The 19,569-nt window shown below is 44.2% G+C and overlaps 2 protein-coding genes across 2 annotated transcripts in view; both read left to right on the top strand.

The window, feature by feature from the left end:
• The window catches only part of GTF3C6 (general transcription factor IIIC subunit 6), a 1,097,326-nt gene that overhangs the window by 79,594 nt on the left and 998,163 nt on the right, over positions 1 to 19,569 (top strand). The gene's annotated exons all lie outside the window — the stretch shown is intronic.
• On the top strand, positions 10,878 to 13,280 carry GPR6 (G protein-coupled receptor 6). Its single transcript, XM_050789099.1, has 2 exons — positions 10,878 to 11,034; positions 11,654 to 13,280. The coding sequence occupies exon 2, from the start codon at positions 11,672 to 11,674 to the stop codon at positions 12,758 to 12,760; it is 1,089 nt and encodes a 362-aa protein (XP_050645056.1). The 5' UTR covers positions 10,878 to 11,034; positions 11,654 to 11,671; the 3' UTR covers positions 12,761 to 13,280.

The raw sequence follows: 19,569 nt of genomic DNA, 5'->3' as shown, positions 1-19,569 counted from the left end.
AGCTGGGAGGAATTCAGAACCTGTGAGAGGGCAGGGTCCCTGGCTCAAGGAACACGTGGGGGAGTGGCGAAACCCCTGCGAATGCAGGTGTAAAGAATGAACTCCTGGTGGGACTCACCTCTCTGTCCCTGGGAAGGAAAAGTGGAGGGGGAAAGAGAGTACAAATTAATAATGTCCTCCCCTTCTCCAGCCAAACCTTCAAGTGCTGCTAATGTTGGCTGGAGAATTGAGCTCATGATATTTTGGGAAAATTATTTTATGAATTCTGCTGTTTATGATACTTAGGGCTTTATTCCCTTAGCAACTTCTCCTAGGATTTAGAATCCTTCTCAAAAGCTCAGAGGATTACATTTCAGATAAGCATGCAGAGTGGTGACTTATCTCAGCGGGCAACTAAGAAATCTCAGTTCCTGTGTGCTCTCATTTAGTAGGCCTGCTTTATTGACTTGGTCCCCACAAATGTGTCACAGGAAAACATCTTTCTTTCTGCTTACCACTCCCTCGCTGTCTTCCTAAAGCATCAATTCAGATCAACTCGGCTGAGAATTCTCCTGTGGGTCCCTGCTTCCTCTTGCACCAAATCTAACCTTCTCTACCAAACTTGCAGCCCGCTCTGCAATCAGCTCGCTGCTCCCCACTGCGGGCTCTTTCCCAGCTCCTGCATTGCACTGAAGCCAGTGACAACGTGGGTTCCCTTTCCGGACATGAGACCTTTTTTTTAAGGAAATGCACATTTGAGAACCAAATGGACTCCATCTCTAATGAACTGTGTAATACTGAATGTTATTTAACCCCTTTGAGCCTCTGTTTTCTTGTGTGATCAATAATACACAGGAGAGAATAACAAACATGGAATAATAAATATGGTCCCACAGGGGCGTGGCTGGATCAGACCATGCACACAGAGTACCCTGCATTGTGCCTGGCCCTTGGCAAGGGATTAAGTCACTGTGACATTCCTCTCCCCACGCTTTTCCTTTTCCCATGTAGCCATTTTTCTGTTTAGGGCCTTTCCTCTGCTCGGTCCGCAGTAGGTTGTATCCTGCCTGGATGCCACTTGCTCTGAGTTGGTCTTCTTCATCTTGCTCCTGCTGGGCTGGGCTGTCCCATTGCGCAGAGCCTCTTGGCTTTTCTTGCAGCTGAGGTTCTAGCCTCTGACCTTCCTGGGGAACTCAGTGCCAGAACCTGGGGGCTATGGTCTCCCAGCTGCCCAAAGGCTCTGCTGTCCTGATGTGCTAACACCCTTCTTGGATAAATTGTACAGGCCTTGGCCGCAGAGTCAGCCTCTGGTCAGTCAGGTGGAGACGGGACCTGCCTCTGGACCTGCCCCCTTCCAGAACCTTTTATCTCCCCAGAAGTTCTCGATCCTCTGTCTTCTCTAATAAATGACAGAAAAGCTCCACTGTAAAGCCATGAATGTGTCTTTCTGAGGCTAGAAGGCTCAGTGGACATTATCTTTTAAAACCACCTTTATAAAAATGCAATGTCCAGGATGATCAAAACTAAAGTTAGAAAAGAAAAAATGAAAAAAAAAAAATCCCTCAAATTGGATGTACAAAGCATTACTGTCTACGGTGGATTTCATCAGCTCTACAGGTACAGCATTAGGTCCCAACAGATGGGTAAAGAATAGACCATTCAACTAAGAGGAAATTGAAATTGTCTTACAAAAAAGACAAATATTTAATGTTATTGGTAGTCAAATAAATATAATTTAATTTTTAATGAGGTACCACTTTGCCCATTAGATTGGAAGATTATTTTAAAATAATAAAACCCAGTGCTGGAAAAGCTGCAGAGAAGCTGTTATATTCACAGAGTGCTATTGTCATTGTAAATTATTACAATCATTTTGAAAAGCAATTTGGCAGTGCATTTGAAGAGCCGTGAAAATTTCTGCTCTTTGGCTGACAATTTTCACGTCGATAATCAAGCAAAATAAAAGTAATTATGTGCATGAAAGTAATCTTGGTAGGGTTATCTACAATGGCAAAAATACAAGCAATTTAAATGTCGAACAGTAGGGGAACGGTGAATTAAACGGTGCCCCGTGTCCTCAATGTAATATTGTGCAGCCATCAGAATAAATCCTTCCATTTACCATCTCATGTTTATCTGATGTCCTCATCCCCAGATTGCGCAATGAATTAGGAGGCAATCGCTTGGTTTTCTGGCCCCCTACTTAACTTTCATGTGTGGCCCCATCTGTGCTTGTCATCCTTCTGCCCCTGCCCGCTTTCTCAGGTTAATCTCTCCACCTGACTTGCAGACTTTCCCTATCTTTGTTCGCCACCATCTCACTCCCTCAACTACCTCCTCTCCCGGAAATCAACCTTAGCCACTTGGCTGTCTCTTTTCCTTTCTTGTTGCTTTCATTTTCAACAAAAAGCTCTCCCTTGTACCTACATCTCTATCTAGCTACTGCCTTATTGCTCCCTCCCACTTTAAGCCCACCTTCTTGTTAGAGGCACCTGCACTGACCTTTCTCACCCCTCACTGACACACATTCACTTAAGCCTAGCTGCCCTGTGCTTTCAGCAAGGCCACCAACAACATCCTCATTGCTGTGTTCAGTGAATAGTTTTTCCTTCTTGACCTTAGCCCATTTAGCCTCCCAGGGTGTATTCTGACTCTCCTTCTCCTGAAACCACTCTTCCTCTGATTCCCACAGCCCACTCTCTTGTCTCCCACACTCCCTCACTGAGGCTGGGATTCCATCATATGTCCTGCCTTTCTTACTGCTCTTCTCAACATCCTTTGTGGTTACCGCTTCCTCTACCCATCCTGTAAAAATAGTATTCCCCAAGGGACTGTCACTGGTCCTCTTCACTTAGGTTCATCAACTCTCTTCAACTGGAGTCAGATATGTGGGATTCAAATTCTGACTTTCTCACTTTTCAAACATGTGGCAAAGTTATTCTACTTCTTAAGCATCAGTTTTCTTTCCTGTAAAATGGAGATAATAATAGAACCCACCCCATAGCATACCTAGTAAATGTTACACATTCAATGCATGCTAGCTATACTTCTTCTCCTTCTTCTTCTTCTTCTTCTTCTTCTTATTATTATTATTATTATTATTACTATTATTATATGATACCCTACTCTGTTTTTTCAGTCTATACTTTGCTGAGCTTCAGAGCAACTCCTGTATTCAATGTCCTACTGGAGGCCTTTGCCTGGCTGTTCTTCCTCAAACTCCGTATGTCCACAATTGCATGAACAATTTAGCTCCTCCCCAACCCCATTCCTGACCATATCTGAAAACTGGGAGACATCCTTGATACGTTTTCTCCCTTTATCTGTATTTTTCTCCCTAGGCATGTCCCATAAAATACTCCAAGTGGATTTCCCCAAGCTCATGCTCCAACCACCAGAATGGTGAAATGCTAACGTTGTAAAAGCTGAAAACTCCAAGATCATAGAGGAGCCCAGGGCTGTAAGATAAAAGGAACTGGGGCCCCGGACTGACAATGTGAAAGGCTGCTTGCCTGGCAGAAAGGCCTGCTTTGAATTTCATGTAAGAAACAATCACCTAGTACTTTATGCCACCAAGATTTTTGAAACTATCTTTCATAGCAACTAGACATACTTCAACTAATATAAGTCCAAAATATCTGAAGGATTCATGAACTACTCCAATCCCCTCTGTTACAACCCTCCGTTAAGCTTTCATAATCCTTTTCTTAGTAGCTCATTGTAAAAGCCTCCTAAAAGGTGTGCCTGACTTCACTCTTACCTTTCTCTAATCCATTCTCCATACAGTTGTTGGTGGGGCCTTCATAAATTGTTAGAGGATCCCAAGTTTGATTTTATCCACCATTCCTGCTTAAGGAAATCTGGCACTGATCCCCCATTACCTTCAAGATAAAATCCAACTCCCGCTATGCCATAAGAGGCCCTTCATGAATTGTCTCCACCTACCTGGTGTATCTCTGCTCCTGTCCGTTTGTCTTCCTGGCCAGCCAGAATTAACTACCCACAGTCTCAGTGCCCTGTGCCAGGCTTCTTTGACTGCAAGTCTTTGGGTACTCAGCTCCCTCGGCCTGGAGGAACACTTCTGTGTCTTCCTTACCTAGATAACAGTTACTCATCTTTTAAGATTCACTTTCCCTGAGAGGCCTTCTCTGACTCCTCCAGGCTGGGTGAAAGTCTCCTGAATGCACTAATTACCCTTATATTCACATCTTTTATAACATGCATTACACTGTCCTCATAAAATCTGTTTACTTGTCTCTGAATACAGACAATATTTTGGCGTCATTTTCTAGCACAATGCATAGCATATAGTTAGCACTCAATAAATGCTTTTCGAATGAATGACTAGGCAAAGTATAAAAACATAATTACAATGCAACATAGAAAAAGAAGGGCAATAAAGAGCTGGGTGTGGTGGGCCATGCTTGTAATCCCAGCTACTCAGGAGGCTGAGGCAGGAAGAACACTTGAGCTAGGAATTTGAGTCCAGCCTGGGCAACATAGCGAGACCCCATCCCTATAAAAAAGAAAAGAAAGAAAAGAAAAATATTAACAACATACCTTTTATTACTAAGTGAAAATTTGAATTGTAAACTGTATGTATAGTACACTGCACACTATGCAATAAACCTACATGAAATATATATACATGTGGATAAATTTTGGAAATAATCATTCAAGAGACATTTATTTAGCACCTACTCTGTGCCAGATAATACTAATGGAAAGATTAATTAGAATTGATCCATCCTCTCAAAAAGTTTACAGTCTTGCGGTGGGGGGGCAAAGCAATCTTGTTTAGCTGGTGGGAATATTGGGAAATGATTTTCTTTCAAAATTCTCTTTAATTGTTCAAAGCACATTTAAAAAACAGAAAACAGTCTATCAAATGCTGCTCATGTAATACTGAAGTCATAAAAATTCAACCTCCATTATCTTGAATCCATCTATCCATGGTAAATCCTCTTTGAGTTTTTGAGTCTGCCTATATACTGTTGCACACTTTGATCCATGTTTGATTTTGCTTCCCCACAAGATTGTCAGTCTCTTGTACACAGTGGATTTGTCTGATTAAACAGGTGCTGGGCAGCCCTTGACTGGCTTAATTTTGCTATCTAGTTTAAGGGCAGCCTTTCTTTTCATTCAAAGCAGAAACATTGGGGTAAGGTGGGGTAGGGAAAAGTCTATGCTAGAAATGGAGAGGAACCTTTTTTGAATTACTCAACTCCAAGCCCCTGCTCACCTGCCCTTCAGGGAAACTGAGGGGAGATGAGAACTGTGGGAAGGGGAGGCACCTGTCCCACCACATGGGGAAACCCCTGACCACGTGCCCAGTGTCCTGGAGGCCAGAGTTGATGATGACAGTGCTGCTTCCTTTTGCATGGTTCATCAGGCCTCACTTGCCCTCTTGGCCCAGACAGGGATAGAAAGAGAGGGAAATCTGCTCAGGGGGCCTGATGGCCATGCCAGGGAAGGGTGAGGGAGAGGACCATCTTGTTCTTTCCATCGACAGCTGTAGGACCTGTCACGGTCCCTGGCAAACAGCAGCCTTTAGTAAGTACGGCGCTGGTGAAATGAACCCGTTCAAAGCTCAAGGCTCCTGCTAGTGCCCTGTGTACCTGTGGACAACTTCATCTCTCTGAACCTCAGTTATCCCACCTGCAAAGATCGTAACCTTAAACTCCATGTAATCGTCTTGAAGAATAAAATGAAATAGTAAGTGTGAACCCATGGAATGAGCTTCAAAGCACTTTGAACATGTAGAGTCTATTTGAGGGTGCAGGGTGGGAGGAAGGAGAGGAGCAGAAAAGACAACTGTTGAGTACTGGGCTTAACACCAGAGTGATGAAATAATTTGTACAACAAACCCCTGTGATAGGAGTTTACATATGTCACAAAGCTTCACATCTACCCCCAAACTTTTCTTTTTTTGAAAAAAAAAAAAAAGAGAGAGAGAGAGAGAGACTCCAGCCTAGGTGACACAGTAAGACTGTCTCTCTTTCTCAAAAAAAAAAAAAAAAAAAAAAAAAAAAAAAAAAAAAAAAAAGGCGGAGGGAGCCAGAGACCTTAACAGACATCTCACCAAAGAAGATATCCTCATGGTACATATGCATCTGAAAAGATGTTCCACATTACATGTTATCAGGGAAATACAGATTAAAACACAAAAAGAGAGAGAGAGAAAAGAAAATGGAGGGCAGAGGGCATGGCAGATTGGAAGACTGCCTCTGTGTTCATTTTCAAATACACTAATTACACTAATAGAAACAACTTTCTCATTAACATTCTCATAATCAGTAAAGTTGGTGCTCTAAGTTGTAATATTATACATTCCTTCATAAACTCAATAAAGTCATTGTCACTCTTTATGAAAAAAATGCCTTTAAATGTTATGATTTATTTCTCATGCAAAATAACGTTCATTAAGTGAATTAAACTCCAAATCTCAACTTTTCTGCAGTGTTCTGCAACCTGTGGACATGTGATGATAATAATGGTGCTCTGCTCCTTATCTAAATTTGGTGGGAACATCGTTGATGCTAACCTCCTAGGATAGAAGCCCTTTGGAGTGGGGACTGCACACCTGGCATGAGGTAGGAACATCCCCCATGTGTCTGGACATGCTGAAGAAGTAGGTACCATAGAGCACTGATGCCTGAGGATGAGGGGCACCTCTGGGGGCAAGCAGAAACAGAAAGAAAGGAGATATTTTTAATATAATTCGTCTTCCTCGGCATGTGTCCCCAAAAGATTACACTCCATCCAACACCATGGATCTGGACAAACAATGTAGTGTATTCAGTGGCACTTTGTGATTTCTGCCTCTTGTAGCAACAACCTTTCTTAATAAACAGCTTCATACATCTCACCAAGCACTTGCTGTCTTCCTGAGATGTCAGCATAAGCACCTGGGTACCATCAGATAGACTTACACTTCCCAGTTGAACACTATACTGCTTATCTCCAAGAATCAAGAACAGGGAGTGTGTGTGTGTGTGTATGAGTATGCAGATGCCCAGAGAGAGAGAAAGAGAGAGACAGAGAGACCACAATTTCTTTCCAACGTCATTTTATAAGGTTCTGGACAGCTTGGCTGGCTGCAGTCCTGATATTATAAAACAGAATTGATTTGCAAGGACTTGAGCCAGGAGAGGGCACACCTGGGAGGCAGCTGTGAGATCAGCACAGAGCAAGGGGGCAAATGCTGAGGTATCTTGAAACCTACAGCAGAATAAAGGGTTCGGGGCAACCTGAACCAGAGCCAGAGTTTAGTGCTCCCTGATGGGACTATTGAATTCATCAGGGCCAAGAGAGAACCAAGTGCCAGCCTTTATCTTGAGAGAGGAAGGAGGTTCTGTGTGTGTATGGAAAATTAAAGGTCTGAAGAGGAGATGTAGTCAATGTGTTAAACCTGAAATTACACTGAATGACTTACAGCTGGATTCTCACTGAAATTTCTTTATTGCAACTATTCCAAAAAGATATCCACTATTTCAGGAGTTTCACTACACACTAAACTGACAAAGTGATTGTTTAGATGAGTGTTCTCAACCCTGAGTTTTCTTTAGAGTCTTTAGAAAATACCCACTCCAGACAAAATGAATCAGAATTTCTGGGTGAGGGATCCAAAGATGGGTAGTTTTAAAAACCTTTCTATATAATTCTAATATGCAGCCAGGATTGAGAACTGATGGCTTAGGCTGAGATGGGAATGAGGTACCAAAGGAAACTAGAGAAAGAAAGATTGTGGTTGAAAGGTTGTGATTCCTGGGTTTAGCCTCAGACAAGAAAAGTTTCCTCATGTTTATGCTTAAGTGCCAGAACAGAAAGAAACAAGACACCTCAGCCTGTGATGAGTTGGTCAAAGGGTTGGCAACAATGAATTTAATCTGTGACTACCAATCAGAAGCCAAACTCTGAAGACCCCAAAATATAAACAAAACTAGACAAACTGGGGGATGAATAATACATTTGGTTGTATGTTTCAGTCAACTATCAAGGATTCACAGAATAGAAACCCACTTAAGGTAGCTGAAGATTAGGAAGGTTTGTGGTAGAGACCCAAAAGGTAATTTCAAAGCATCAAGGGATTTGGGCTTCCAGAGCCAGGAACCAGACACTCAGGGACTGAGGTCACTCCTTTCACCTCTCGGTCATTTGATCTCCGTCATCTCTGTTCCTCTTCACACATCTGCTTCCTTCTTCCAGTGCAGTTGGCTTTCTCTGATTAAACACTTTACACAAGGTCCAACATACAAGTGATTCAGCTCTAATTTATCACTATCTTTCATGTCCAGAGCCCAACACTGACTCACCATTGTTAAGGTGTTTCTTAGTTCAAATTTTCAGCAGAAAAGGATCTGGTCACTAGTCCAGCAAAGGACAGCTGATCTTATCTAGCTTCAGGCAAGGTGTCAATCTCCTCCCATAAACTAGGGTATGTGTGGAAAATGTCTTGTGGTTCACAGGCTGAACACTTTAGGAGACCATTGGAAGGGCAGGTGCTTATATAGTAGCTATAGGCAAGGCAAGTAAAGAAGTCCATCTAATTTCCATCCATAACTGATGAAACAGACACATTTTGCTTTCCCATCTTCTACCTTCCAAATATGGGTGGATATGGGGGAGATAAGGAGGGGCTTGAAAGAACATGCCCTGTTCGCACAGGACCTAGTCTAGCATCTAAGAGAGGTAACCACAAATTGGCATCACTCAAAGTCAGTCTACAAATTCTCAACCAGCATTTATGTGCATGATTCTACATGTGTTGTCTTCCTCTGGAAATCACTGAGAAATCCATTGTTGGTAATGTTGAAGCCTAAGGATATTCAGAGATTTTAACCTCGTACTTTCTGCTATACTGTGGCATGTGAAAATGGAAATACTTAGACATTAAGGAGGAGTCTCCTACCCTTGGGCTTTTATCTGATCATTTGGAAAATCCTCAGTTAACATGCTGTTACAGTGGTTTGACAGTTCACTTGACAGCTCTGAAATAACATTCTTGACTCTTAGATGACAATCTTGTACTGAAACACAAAATGGCTCTTTTCAGAAATTTAGAACTTCAGCCAAGTTTTGGGTTCAAGAAAATAGTGGTGTGTGGATTTTTTTAAGCTCCCCAAATGGATAAATTGTATGTGAACTCTCTTTATGTCCAACATCAGCTATTGCACCAAATAATTGAACTGTCATATGTCCTTTGTTCTTGTAATTAAGTTCGGCTGCATTGAGGCAGGACTAGTCTGGACTTGGGGGTCATGTTTAAAGGCAGCAACCTAGGGTAAACTTATCCTCCAATCCATGGACAGTCTGAGTATCTTTTTCCCCTCTTTGGAGGTAGAGGCAAAGTGAAAGGAGGAGAAGGTCCACAGGGAGAAGTAGGGGGAGCACTAGCAACAAATGTTGCCAATTTTCACTTTTCCCATACCGTGTGGTCCTGAATATTATGACTGTGGCCTCCGTGCAATGCCATCATACCAAGTGCAATCATCTATTTTAGAACCTCAGATGGCATCAACTATTTTAGCTCTTGCCCAAGTACAGCTATTGCACATTCTGAAAGAAGAAAGAGAAGGAGAAGAAGACTAATACTCGTATCTTACTGACAAAACAAAACACCTTTAAAACAAAAGGATGATTTATCTGGGCTGAAAATAAAACTCCTGCCTACTGAAGTCTGGTGCAGCTGAGTTATCACTATTTTCGTCCTGTAATTTGTTTTATAGGGAACTAATTAACAGGGCAAAGTCTGAAGCCAAGAAAGTAAATCCCATTTTGCTGTTTTCCTTTTCTCTAGCAAGATGCAGACCTGGTCTTTAATTAAAGTGCAAGTTCCAAGGGTACTATCAGCTACCGAAATGGGGAAACACTGGGCAGAAAAGATCATGGTGAAACCTGCTGTGTAGAGCTCAAGAAAGATAATGGCAAAGAGAGGAACTGCACAGGCAACCTCCAAAAGAAGAGATTGTTTTCCTCAGATGTCCCCTTCTTATCCATCTTTTATCTGCTCCCCATAACTCAGAATTTCTTCCCTGGCTCTACTCAACTGAGCATGTACCACGAACATCCTTTTTAAAAACTGGATTTCAGGCCCGGTGCGGTGGCTCACACCTGTAATAACAGCACTTTGGGAGGCCGAGGCAGGTGGATCACATGAGGTCAGGAAAGCCCAGCCTGACCAACATGGTGAAACCCCATCTCTACAAAAATTAGCTGGGCGTGGTGGCGCACACCTGTAATTCCAGCTACTCCGGAGGCTGAGGCAGGAGAATCGCTTGAACCCAGGATGCAGAAGTTGCAGTGGGCCGAGATCGGGCCACTACATTCCAGCCTGGGCGAGAGTGAGACTCTGTCTCAATACATACATACATACATAAAATAAAATAAAAAGTGAATTTCTTTTCCCAGATAATTCCTGTTTTGGGAGCGGCGTTTTTTTTTTAAAGGTAGCTACTTTCCCATCAAACACCCCTGTCCCAACCTCCCCCTTCTCTGGGGTTTCTTTTTGGATCTGATCCCTCGGTGATCTTTGAGGTTGGGCTTTGCTGCCCGGCAGGTGCCACTCATCCTTCACCCCTCCTCTCCCAGCTCACCCTCTTCGCCGCCTGGTCTCAGGGTCTTCTTCACTCCTTTCTCCCTCTCTTTGTCTCTCTCCCATCCCATTCCTGGAAGTTCTGGACTGGAGGTGACTGCTCTGGCTTTTCCTCCCTCCTAGGACCCTCAGATAGTATAGGGGACAAGGGGAGTGCGGCGGGGAGGGCGCAGGATGGGTTGGCGAGGAGAGTGAGTGCTGGGTTCGCACCGGGAGCCGGGAGCCTGACGTCACCACGCCCTGCCTGTCAATCTCCAGCGCGCGCCGCTCGCAGCCGCCTTTTCTGCCACCAACTGTGTCTCTCACTCGCGGCGCCGGCACAGCGACAGGCGCCCCGCGCTTGCCTCCTTCCCGGCCGGGCCGCCTCCTGCAGGCAGCTGCTCAGTCCGCGCGGGGAGCTCAGCCCGGCGCCCCGCCTCAGCGCCCATGACCAGCGACTTCCAGAAGTCCTGACGCCCCAGGTGAGCGGCCGAGTTCCCCAGGGAACTTTGAGGATGTGGGGAGAAGGATAGCCAGGGGACGGGTCTTTCCAGAAGAGGAGAAATGGAGCCAAGCTTGACTCCGACCCTCCACTCCCCCCATACACACACCCTAGTCTCTCCTCCCAGACCCCCTTCGCAGGGGTCTCTGGGCTCCAGGGCGCTCCAAGCTTCGCAAGGGCAGAAACTTCGCTTTCAGCACCACGGACAGCGTATCCGCTGCCCAGCTCCCTGGAGATGTCCTGGTCGCGCCGCCACAACCCGGGCGGGACTCTCCCAGGATGACACTCCTAGCTGGTGCACTCGTATGCGTGTGCAAATACAGGCATCCTTGGAGAATTGATCCGTGTGCATGTGAGTGCATGTTGTCCTGGTGTATATCTGTGCAAAAACTCAGAAGTCCGCGTGGGTATTTCACTCACTTACTCAACAGGTATTTATTTTGGGATCTCACTTAACCCATGATTCCCCGATTTGCTCTGGGGTCCCAGGGTGGGGTGGACAACTCAAGTGGTGCAATGCGAGAGGAGGCTCTATGCGTGGGAAAGTTTCCTGGCAGCCTGAAGGGTACACCTGACGCCTGCACTCCCTCCCTATGCAGGGTGCAAATCCGGCCGCAATGAACGCGAGCGCCGCCTCGCTCAACGACTCCCAGGTGGTGGTAGTGGCGGCCGAAGGAGCGGCGGCGGCGGCCACAGCAACAGGGGGGCCGGACACCGGCGAATGGGGACCCCCTGCTGCTGCGGCTCTGGGAGCCGGCGGCGGAGCTAATGGGTCTCTGGAGCTGTCCTCGCAGCTGTCGGCTGGGCCACCGGGACTCCTGCTGCCAGCGGTAAATCCGTGGGACGTGCTCCTATGCGTGTCGGGGACAGTGATCGCTGGAGAAAATGCGCTGGTGGTGGCGCTCATCGCGTCCACTCCGGCGCTGCGCACGCCCATGTTCGTGCTGGTGGGCAGTCTGGCCACCGCTGACCTGCTGGCGGGCTGTGGCCTCATCTTGCACTTTGTGTTCCAATACGTGGTGCCCTCGGAGACTGTGAGTCTGCTCACGGTGGGCTTCCTCGTGGCTTCCTTCGCCGCTTCTGTCAGCAGCCTGCTGGCCATTACGGTGGACCGCTACCTGTCCCTGTATAACGCGCTCACCTATTACTCGCGCCGGACCCTGTTGGGCGTGCACCTCCTGCTTGCCGCCACCTGGACCGTGTCCCTAGGCCTGGGGCTGCTGCCTGTGCTGGGCTGGAACTGCCTGGCAGAGCGTGCCGCCTGCAGCGTGGTGCGCCCGCTGGCGCGCAGCCACGTGGTGCTGCTCTCCGTCGCCTTCTTCATGGTCTTCGGCATCATGCTGCACCTGTACGTGCGCATCTGCCAGGTGGTCTGGCGCCACGCGCACCAGATCGCGCTGCAGCAGCACTGCCTGGCGCCACCCCACCTCGCCGCCACCAGAAAAGGTGTGGGTACGCTGGCTGTTGTGCTGGGCACTTTCGGCGCCAGCTGGCTGCCCTTCGCCATCTATTGCGTGGTGGGCAGCCACGAGGACCCGGCAGTCTACACTTACGCCACCCTGCTGCCCGCCACCTACAACTCCATGATCAATCCCATCATCTATGCCTTCCGCAACCAGGAGATTCAGCGCGCCCTGTGGCTCCTGTTTTGTGGCTGTTTCCAGTCCAAAGTGCCCTTTCGTTCCAGGTCCCCCAGCGAGGTCTGAAGGGCTCGCTCCGTGTCCTCTCACCAACACCACACCCCCAACAAGCCAGCCTTTGGTAAGCTTGGTACCTGCTGATGAACTCTGAGATCCCAATGGTGTGAGTCTGACTGTGGAAAGAAAAAGGGACTAAAGAGAAATTCAACAAACTCAAAAGGACAAAGAGGCTTGTTGGCACTTTACATATACAGTGTATACATGTGTACATATATATACAAATATTTGTATCTTCTGGAGGTGTTCAGGATGTGGAGCTTCCTATTCTGTGAAAAACCAAGAAAAAGATACGATTGTATACTCAAATTGTACATCACATTTGTCAAACGAATACATTCCAATACTGCTTAATTATAGCACTTTATTTTTAGCTGCTGAACTGCCAGAACAGTGTTGCCATTTTCAAGGGCAGGGAAAAGGGAGTAAAAGGTGTATTTTTGTTGTATGTGATAGAATATTTTGCTGCACATGCATCAAAAAATTACAACATATTTTGTACACGAATAAACCCATTACAAGAATGTAATTTGGGGTATGTGACTGACTATAGAATTACTATTAGAAAGCTGAATTATAAGTGTATAAGTGTCTTTATTTCCTTTCTTTCTTGTTTGCTTGCTTTCTTGCTTTCTCTTGCTTGCTTTCTTTCTCTTTTGTTTGTTCCAGATAGAGTCTCACTCTGTTGCCCAGGCCTGAATGCAGTGGCCCAGCTCAGTGCAACCTTGAACTCCTGGGCCCAAGAAATCCTGCCTTAGCCTTCCTAGTAGCTGGGACTACAGGCATGCCACAGCATGCAGCTTACTTTATTTATTGTCTTAAGTTTTTAAAATTTCAATAGATTTGAGGGTACACGTGGTTTTTGGTTACATAGATGAGTTCTTTCGTAGTGAATTCTGAGATTTTTGTGCACCTGTCACCTGAGCAGTGTACACTGTACCTGATATGTAATCTTTTATCCGTCACCTCCCTCCCAACCTCTCCCCACTCCAAGTCCCCACAGTCCATTATATCACTCTGTGTGGTTTTGGGTCCTCATAGCTTAGCTCCCACTTCTAAGGGAGATCATATGGTATTTGATTTTTCATTCTTGAGTTACTTCACTTAGAATAATGGCCTCCAGCTCCATCCAGGTTGCTGCAAAAGACATTATTTCACTGCTTTTTATGACTGAGTAGTATTCCATAGTATATTCATATATATATAGTATCTTCTTTATCCAACCATTGGTTGAAGGGCACATAGGTTGGTTCCATATCCTTGCAATTGCAAGTTTATTATGTAGCATTATTCTTCTGAGAAAACCTTAATGTAAAAAAGCATATGCATTTGCACATTGTTCATAAACTTTCACTGAAACACCAAATTTATATCATTGTGGTTGGGGAGGGAGGGTGCAGGAAGGGAGTAATATATTCATGTAACAGTATTCACAGGACAACAAAGCGTTACTGGTGTTATCTGTGCAAGTTAATCTACTCCCTCAGTTACTGGGTTTCAAAAACAAGTATCTGAGGATGTCTTCCTCTCATTCCCTGTGCACTTGTGAATCCTGAAACCACAACTTTCAGTTGTAATTTTTCCCATATGGCAAGAATTTTAAATGTTTAAAATTCATGTTGACTTAATACATTGTTGCTGGCCAGATCTTACAGTAAAATGCACAGGCTGGTAAAATGAATAACTTCCTCCAAGACAGAATTCCAATATATATATCTCCAATCTCATGAGGTACACAAAAGTATATCCAGTGTCCTCTCTTGAGGTACACTCGTCTTCAAAAGAGGGCACTAAAATCCTTAAGCACTAAACATTCCCATTCCACTGATAGGTGTGAGTCATGATGATTCCCCTCCTTCCTTTCTTATAGGATGATGTGAGGATAAATCGGAGAACACATGAGGGCATGCTCTGAACCCTCTGTGAATTAATATGCACAGCAGCACAAGTCATTGCTACTCTTAGGCCTTGGGAAAATACACACGAGAAAATTTATTGAGTTCCCACTATCCTACTACAATTGAGTTATTAGACACAATTCCAGGGATTGGAATATGGAAGTGAAAAAAAAGAAAAAAAAGACAAGAAGTCTCAAACTCCATAGTGCTACCTTCTAGTGGGGAAGATGGCCTACAATCAAACAAACAAATATATAATGTCATGTTAGGATAAATGCTAACAAAGAAAATAAAGGAGGATGAGGGATAGGGTGCTCCACTTAGGGTGGCCAGGGAAAATCTCTCTGAGGAGATAACATCTAGGAGGAAAGCTCAGTGAAGGGAGAGTGAGATGCATAAGCATGCAAGGGAAGAGCTTTCCAGACAGAGGAAGCAGCAAGTGTGAAGGCTTCCAGGTGGGAGCATGGCCGTCAAGTTCAAGGAAGAGCAAGGAGGTCAACGAGGCCAGACAGACTGAGCAAGAGGAAGAGAGGCATGCTGTTAACTTGGAGACCTGGGATATGATTATCTCAAACTTCACAAGCCACTATAGGGACTTGGGCTTTGACCCTGAGTGACATGATATGATGTTTATTTTTTTAAAAATCACTCTAGCTATCCTGTTGAAAACAGTCTCTAGGAGGGTCAGAGTGACAGAAGGAGATAAGGGTTTATAAACATAATCCCCATGAGAAATGACAGTGGCTTGGAGCACAATGGCAGTGGGGGAGATGGTGAGAGTAGTAGGTTCTAGAAACGTGTTGAAGGATAGATGGGAGGTGGGGCATGAAAGAAAAATGTTCAGAATTCATCAAATGAGGGAATGCAGGGGTCTTTAGTGAGCAAGGAAAAACTGAGGGTTTGGGGGAGTACATTGGGAAGTGTGATGATTAATTTTATGTGTCAATTTGGCCAGACAATAGGGTACCCAGATATTTGGTCAAACACATTTTGATCATTTGAAGGCCTGAATAGAACAAAAATATGGGCCTCCCCCAAGCAAGAAAGAAGTCTTCAGTGGGTTTTCCTTGGATTCCACTTGCAACATTGGCTTTTCCTGGTTCTATGGAAGATGGTCTTGAGACTGGAACTACAGCATCAACTTCCCTGGGTCTTCAGCCTCCTGGCCCACCTTGCAGATTTTGGACCTGTCAGCCTCCATAATCATTGAACTATTCCTTAGAATAAATGTCTTCATGTGCACATATGTGCGCACACACACACACACACATGCACATCCGATGGGTAGGATATATCTATGTACATATACACCCTATTGGTCCTGTTTCTCTGAAGAATGCTGACTAATACCGGAAGGGTGGCAAATTTAAAAAGTTAGTTTTAAATACCTAGAGAGTGCTCACGTGTGAAGTTAATTCATTTATTTATTTCACAAACACTTCTATAGCACTTACTATATGACAGACACTGCTCTAAACCCTTTACAAATATTAGCTTATTTAATCACCATCTTTATTTAATTCCAAACTGGTTACGTCTCAGCAGGAGGCAAATGGCACACTCAAATGAGGTGACTGAGGAGAGTTTAATGAGGAGACTATTTATAAAAGTGTGAGCATAGTTAAGGGAAATCAACAAAGAATGGTGAAACGCCCCCAGAGCTGGCACCAGCAGGGCTGTGAGAAGGGGGAAGAAGAGAGAGTAATTACTGGAACCAGGAGAGAGGGCTTTAGGTCTTGGCTGTCCAGCAGGAGCTATGGCCTTCAACAGAGGAAGGCAGCAACAACCAACCTAGGGCTTGATAGGGAGAGATCTGGGAGAATAAATTACTTTCTTCCCTCCGTCCCACCTCTTGATGGAGGCTTCCATTAACTAAACTCAGTCAGAAGCCAGACAGCAAGACAACTCTTTGGTGCAGGCCACACAGATCAGCTTCTCTGGGCACTGAGCAGATAGAGAAGGGTGAGAAGTAGACCTGCTAGTGCAAACAGAATATCCAGCACAAACGCTGTGAGCGCAGTACTCTTGTTTCTCCACTTTTTAGCTGAGGAAATGGAGGCACAGAGAGGTTAGCTATGCATATCTGGAATTCAGGACAAAGGTCTAAGTAGGACAAATGAATTAGGGACTTATCAACATATAGGTAGTATGTAAAGCCATGGGTCTAGAAGGGGTCACTTCACGAGTACTCGTAGGCAGAAAAGAGAAGAGGGCCAAGGACTGAGCCCCAGGAAATGGAAGCATTTAGAAATCAAGAAGAAATTGAGGATCAAGCAAGGGAGAAAGAAAAGTGATCAGTGAGGTGGGAGGAAGCCAAGAGCACAGCGACCCAAAAAATAAAGAAAAAAGTGTGTAGGGAAGAAGTAGTCAACTGGCTCAAATCCAGCTGAGAGAGTAAGTAAAATGAGAACTTTAAAAAATGGCTAAAGATGATGTCATGTGAATGTCTTTGGTGAACTTCACAAGAAAAGCTTCAGGAGAGAGAGGAAAAAAAAGCCTGACTGTAGAAGCACAAGAGAAAATGTATGAGCAATCTAGTCTCCAGCAACTCACAGCAGAACTGTGACCTTTTCAATGCTATAAAACACACTACGTTTTATAGACGTAGAGTTTTACACTGTCTATAAATTCAAATCAGGGAAGATCAGCATTATTGCCAACTCATCAAATTAAAATTTTCTAAAGTATTAACCATCATAGACTCTTCAGCATCACCAGACACTGGTTCAGGTCCTATTATCATCTGGAAAGCATTCAAGTGAACTAAAATGTAAAAGCTCTTGCTGTCAACTTTCCCATATGTGATGGGGAAAACAGTATAATTTCAGAAGCAGAACAAAGAAGTCAATATTATTTTATCTTTTATACTCACAGAGAAAAAATTTCCTGCAATCATCACATTAAGAAAGTTCAACACTAGAATAATAAGACATAAACCATGGATCTGTCTTCAGTGCACTTATTAATATTCAATACCAGCCCTGGTCCTAATCAAAATGTTTGAGAGAGCCAAGTATAAGAAGATATTAAACAATCAAGTTGTTACTAATGCCAGCTTACACAGTTGACCAGGCTGTGTAATATCAGCAGGCTTAATATTAACCAACCTAGGAATATGAAAATATAAAATTGTGAGAATATCTTGAAACATTTCCACAGAAGAAAGTCACATATTCATTTGACCTATCAAATATTAATTAAGAATTACCTACTGCAAGATCCTATGCTAGTTGCTAGAAACATAGTCTTTTTAAAAAATTCTTTAAATTTCTTTATTTTTAATTTTTTTGTGGGCACATAGTAAGTATATATATTCAAACATACAGTCTTGGAGAAAGGCAAGACTCACTCAAACAGCTACCTACCTACCCACTTTGTTGTCTAATGGGCATCCTAAATTTAACACATTTAAAACTGGACCACTGATCTTCACCCCCAAACCTGATCTTTATCCCTTATGTATAAGTTAACAAAAATGTCATCTTTCTAGGTGTTCCGGTCAGAAACCTTAGACTCACACTTTCCCTTCTATTTCTCTCATACCTCACAATCAATGTGTCAGCCTGTTGTCTTTACCTTCAAAGAATATCCGGAATCCAGACACTTCTCACCATCCACACCACTCTCATCATCTCTTGCCTGAATTACTATAGCAGCCTCCTGTCTTGTCTCCCACTTTCAGTTTTTGTGCCTATCAGCCCACTGTCTACACAGTGTCTCACCCACACAAACAGTTGCTCCTTGACTACTCTTCAGATCTAGGCATAAACCCACCAGGAGTTCTTTATTTTATTTTATTTTATTTTAGTTAATTAATTAAAAAAATTTTTTGAGACAGAATCTCTCTCTGTCACCCAGGCTGGAGTGAAATGCCATATAAGGCAACAGATACAACTCTGAGAAGAGTACTAATGAAAAGTATGACAACAAAAGTATGCACAGAATAGGAAAGGATCCAATAGGAATGTCAGGAAAATGTGCAGGTCTCCACTTGGGAGGAAACACCAAGCTGAGTCTAGAAGAACAAAAGAAATTTTCAAGGCAAAGGCATTGAAGGGGGTGGTGTTCTAGGCCAAGAGGGTAACATGAAGCACAAAAGCATAGGCCACTCAGAGAAATGCAGGCCATTCAGCATGGCTGGAGTGAATAACATACAGAGACCAGGGAGTAGGTGGCAGGAGATGAATCTGGAGAGATAGAAGGAACCAGAGCACAAAGAGCTACACTGACAATGGATGTCGATGGAAAAGAATGGAACCCAAAGACCATTTGGGAGGCTGGTTGTAGCCTCTTAATGCAAGTGAGAAGTGATAACAGTGTGAGTTAAGCAGGGCAGAGGGCTGGGGAGGAGATGAACTCAAGAGATCTCAAAGAAGTAGAGTGTCTCAGACTCGGAGAGTGATTGTAGGGGCTGAAGAGCAGTTTAGAAGTCAAGAGTGTTAAACTGGGTGAATTCACTGAAATGGAAGCATAGAGGGAGAGGAAGATTTGAGTAAGAGAAAAATGAGTCAAGCTTTCTAGGTATTGAATTTCAGGATCTGTGAGATATCAAGTGGCCCTGTGGCTTTGGAGCTCAATGTTATTTTATCTTTTATACTTTGAAGCTCACAAGGATGCTTGGAATGGAGACATAATTTCTGTAGTCATTGACCTTACAGTGGAAGTGAAGCTATGGGAGGAAATGGGAAGAGGCCAAGGTCACAGTCTGGGACCAGTAATATATGGAAGTAGAATGAAGAAAAGAAAAAGGGAAAAGGAGACCTAGAAGTGGCATCCAGCAAGAGCTTGAGAAGCTGAGAGGATGTGATTAAGTGTGTAAAGGCTGACAAGACATCAAGTAAAATAGGTATTGGCAAGGGTTCAATTTAGGAACATGGTGGTCATTGGTGACTTCAGAGAGAGTAGCTTCCATGGAGAGTA

Source organism: Macaca thibetana, chromosome 4 (assembly GCF_024542745.1).
Source record: "Macaca thibetana thibetana isolate TM-01 chromosome 4, ASM2454274v1, whole genome shotgun sequence".
NCBI classification, from domain to species: domain Eukaryota; kingdom Metazoa; phylum Chordata; class Mammalia; order Primates; family Cercopithecidae; genus Macaca; species Macaca thibetana.
Note: the sequence above shows the minus strand (reverse complement) of the source record. Positions and strands in the feature narration are given on the sequence as shown.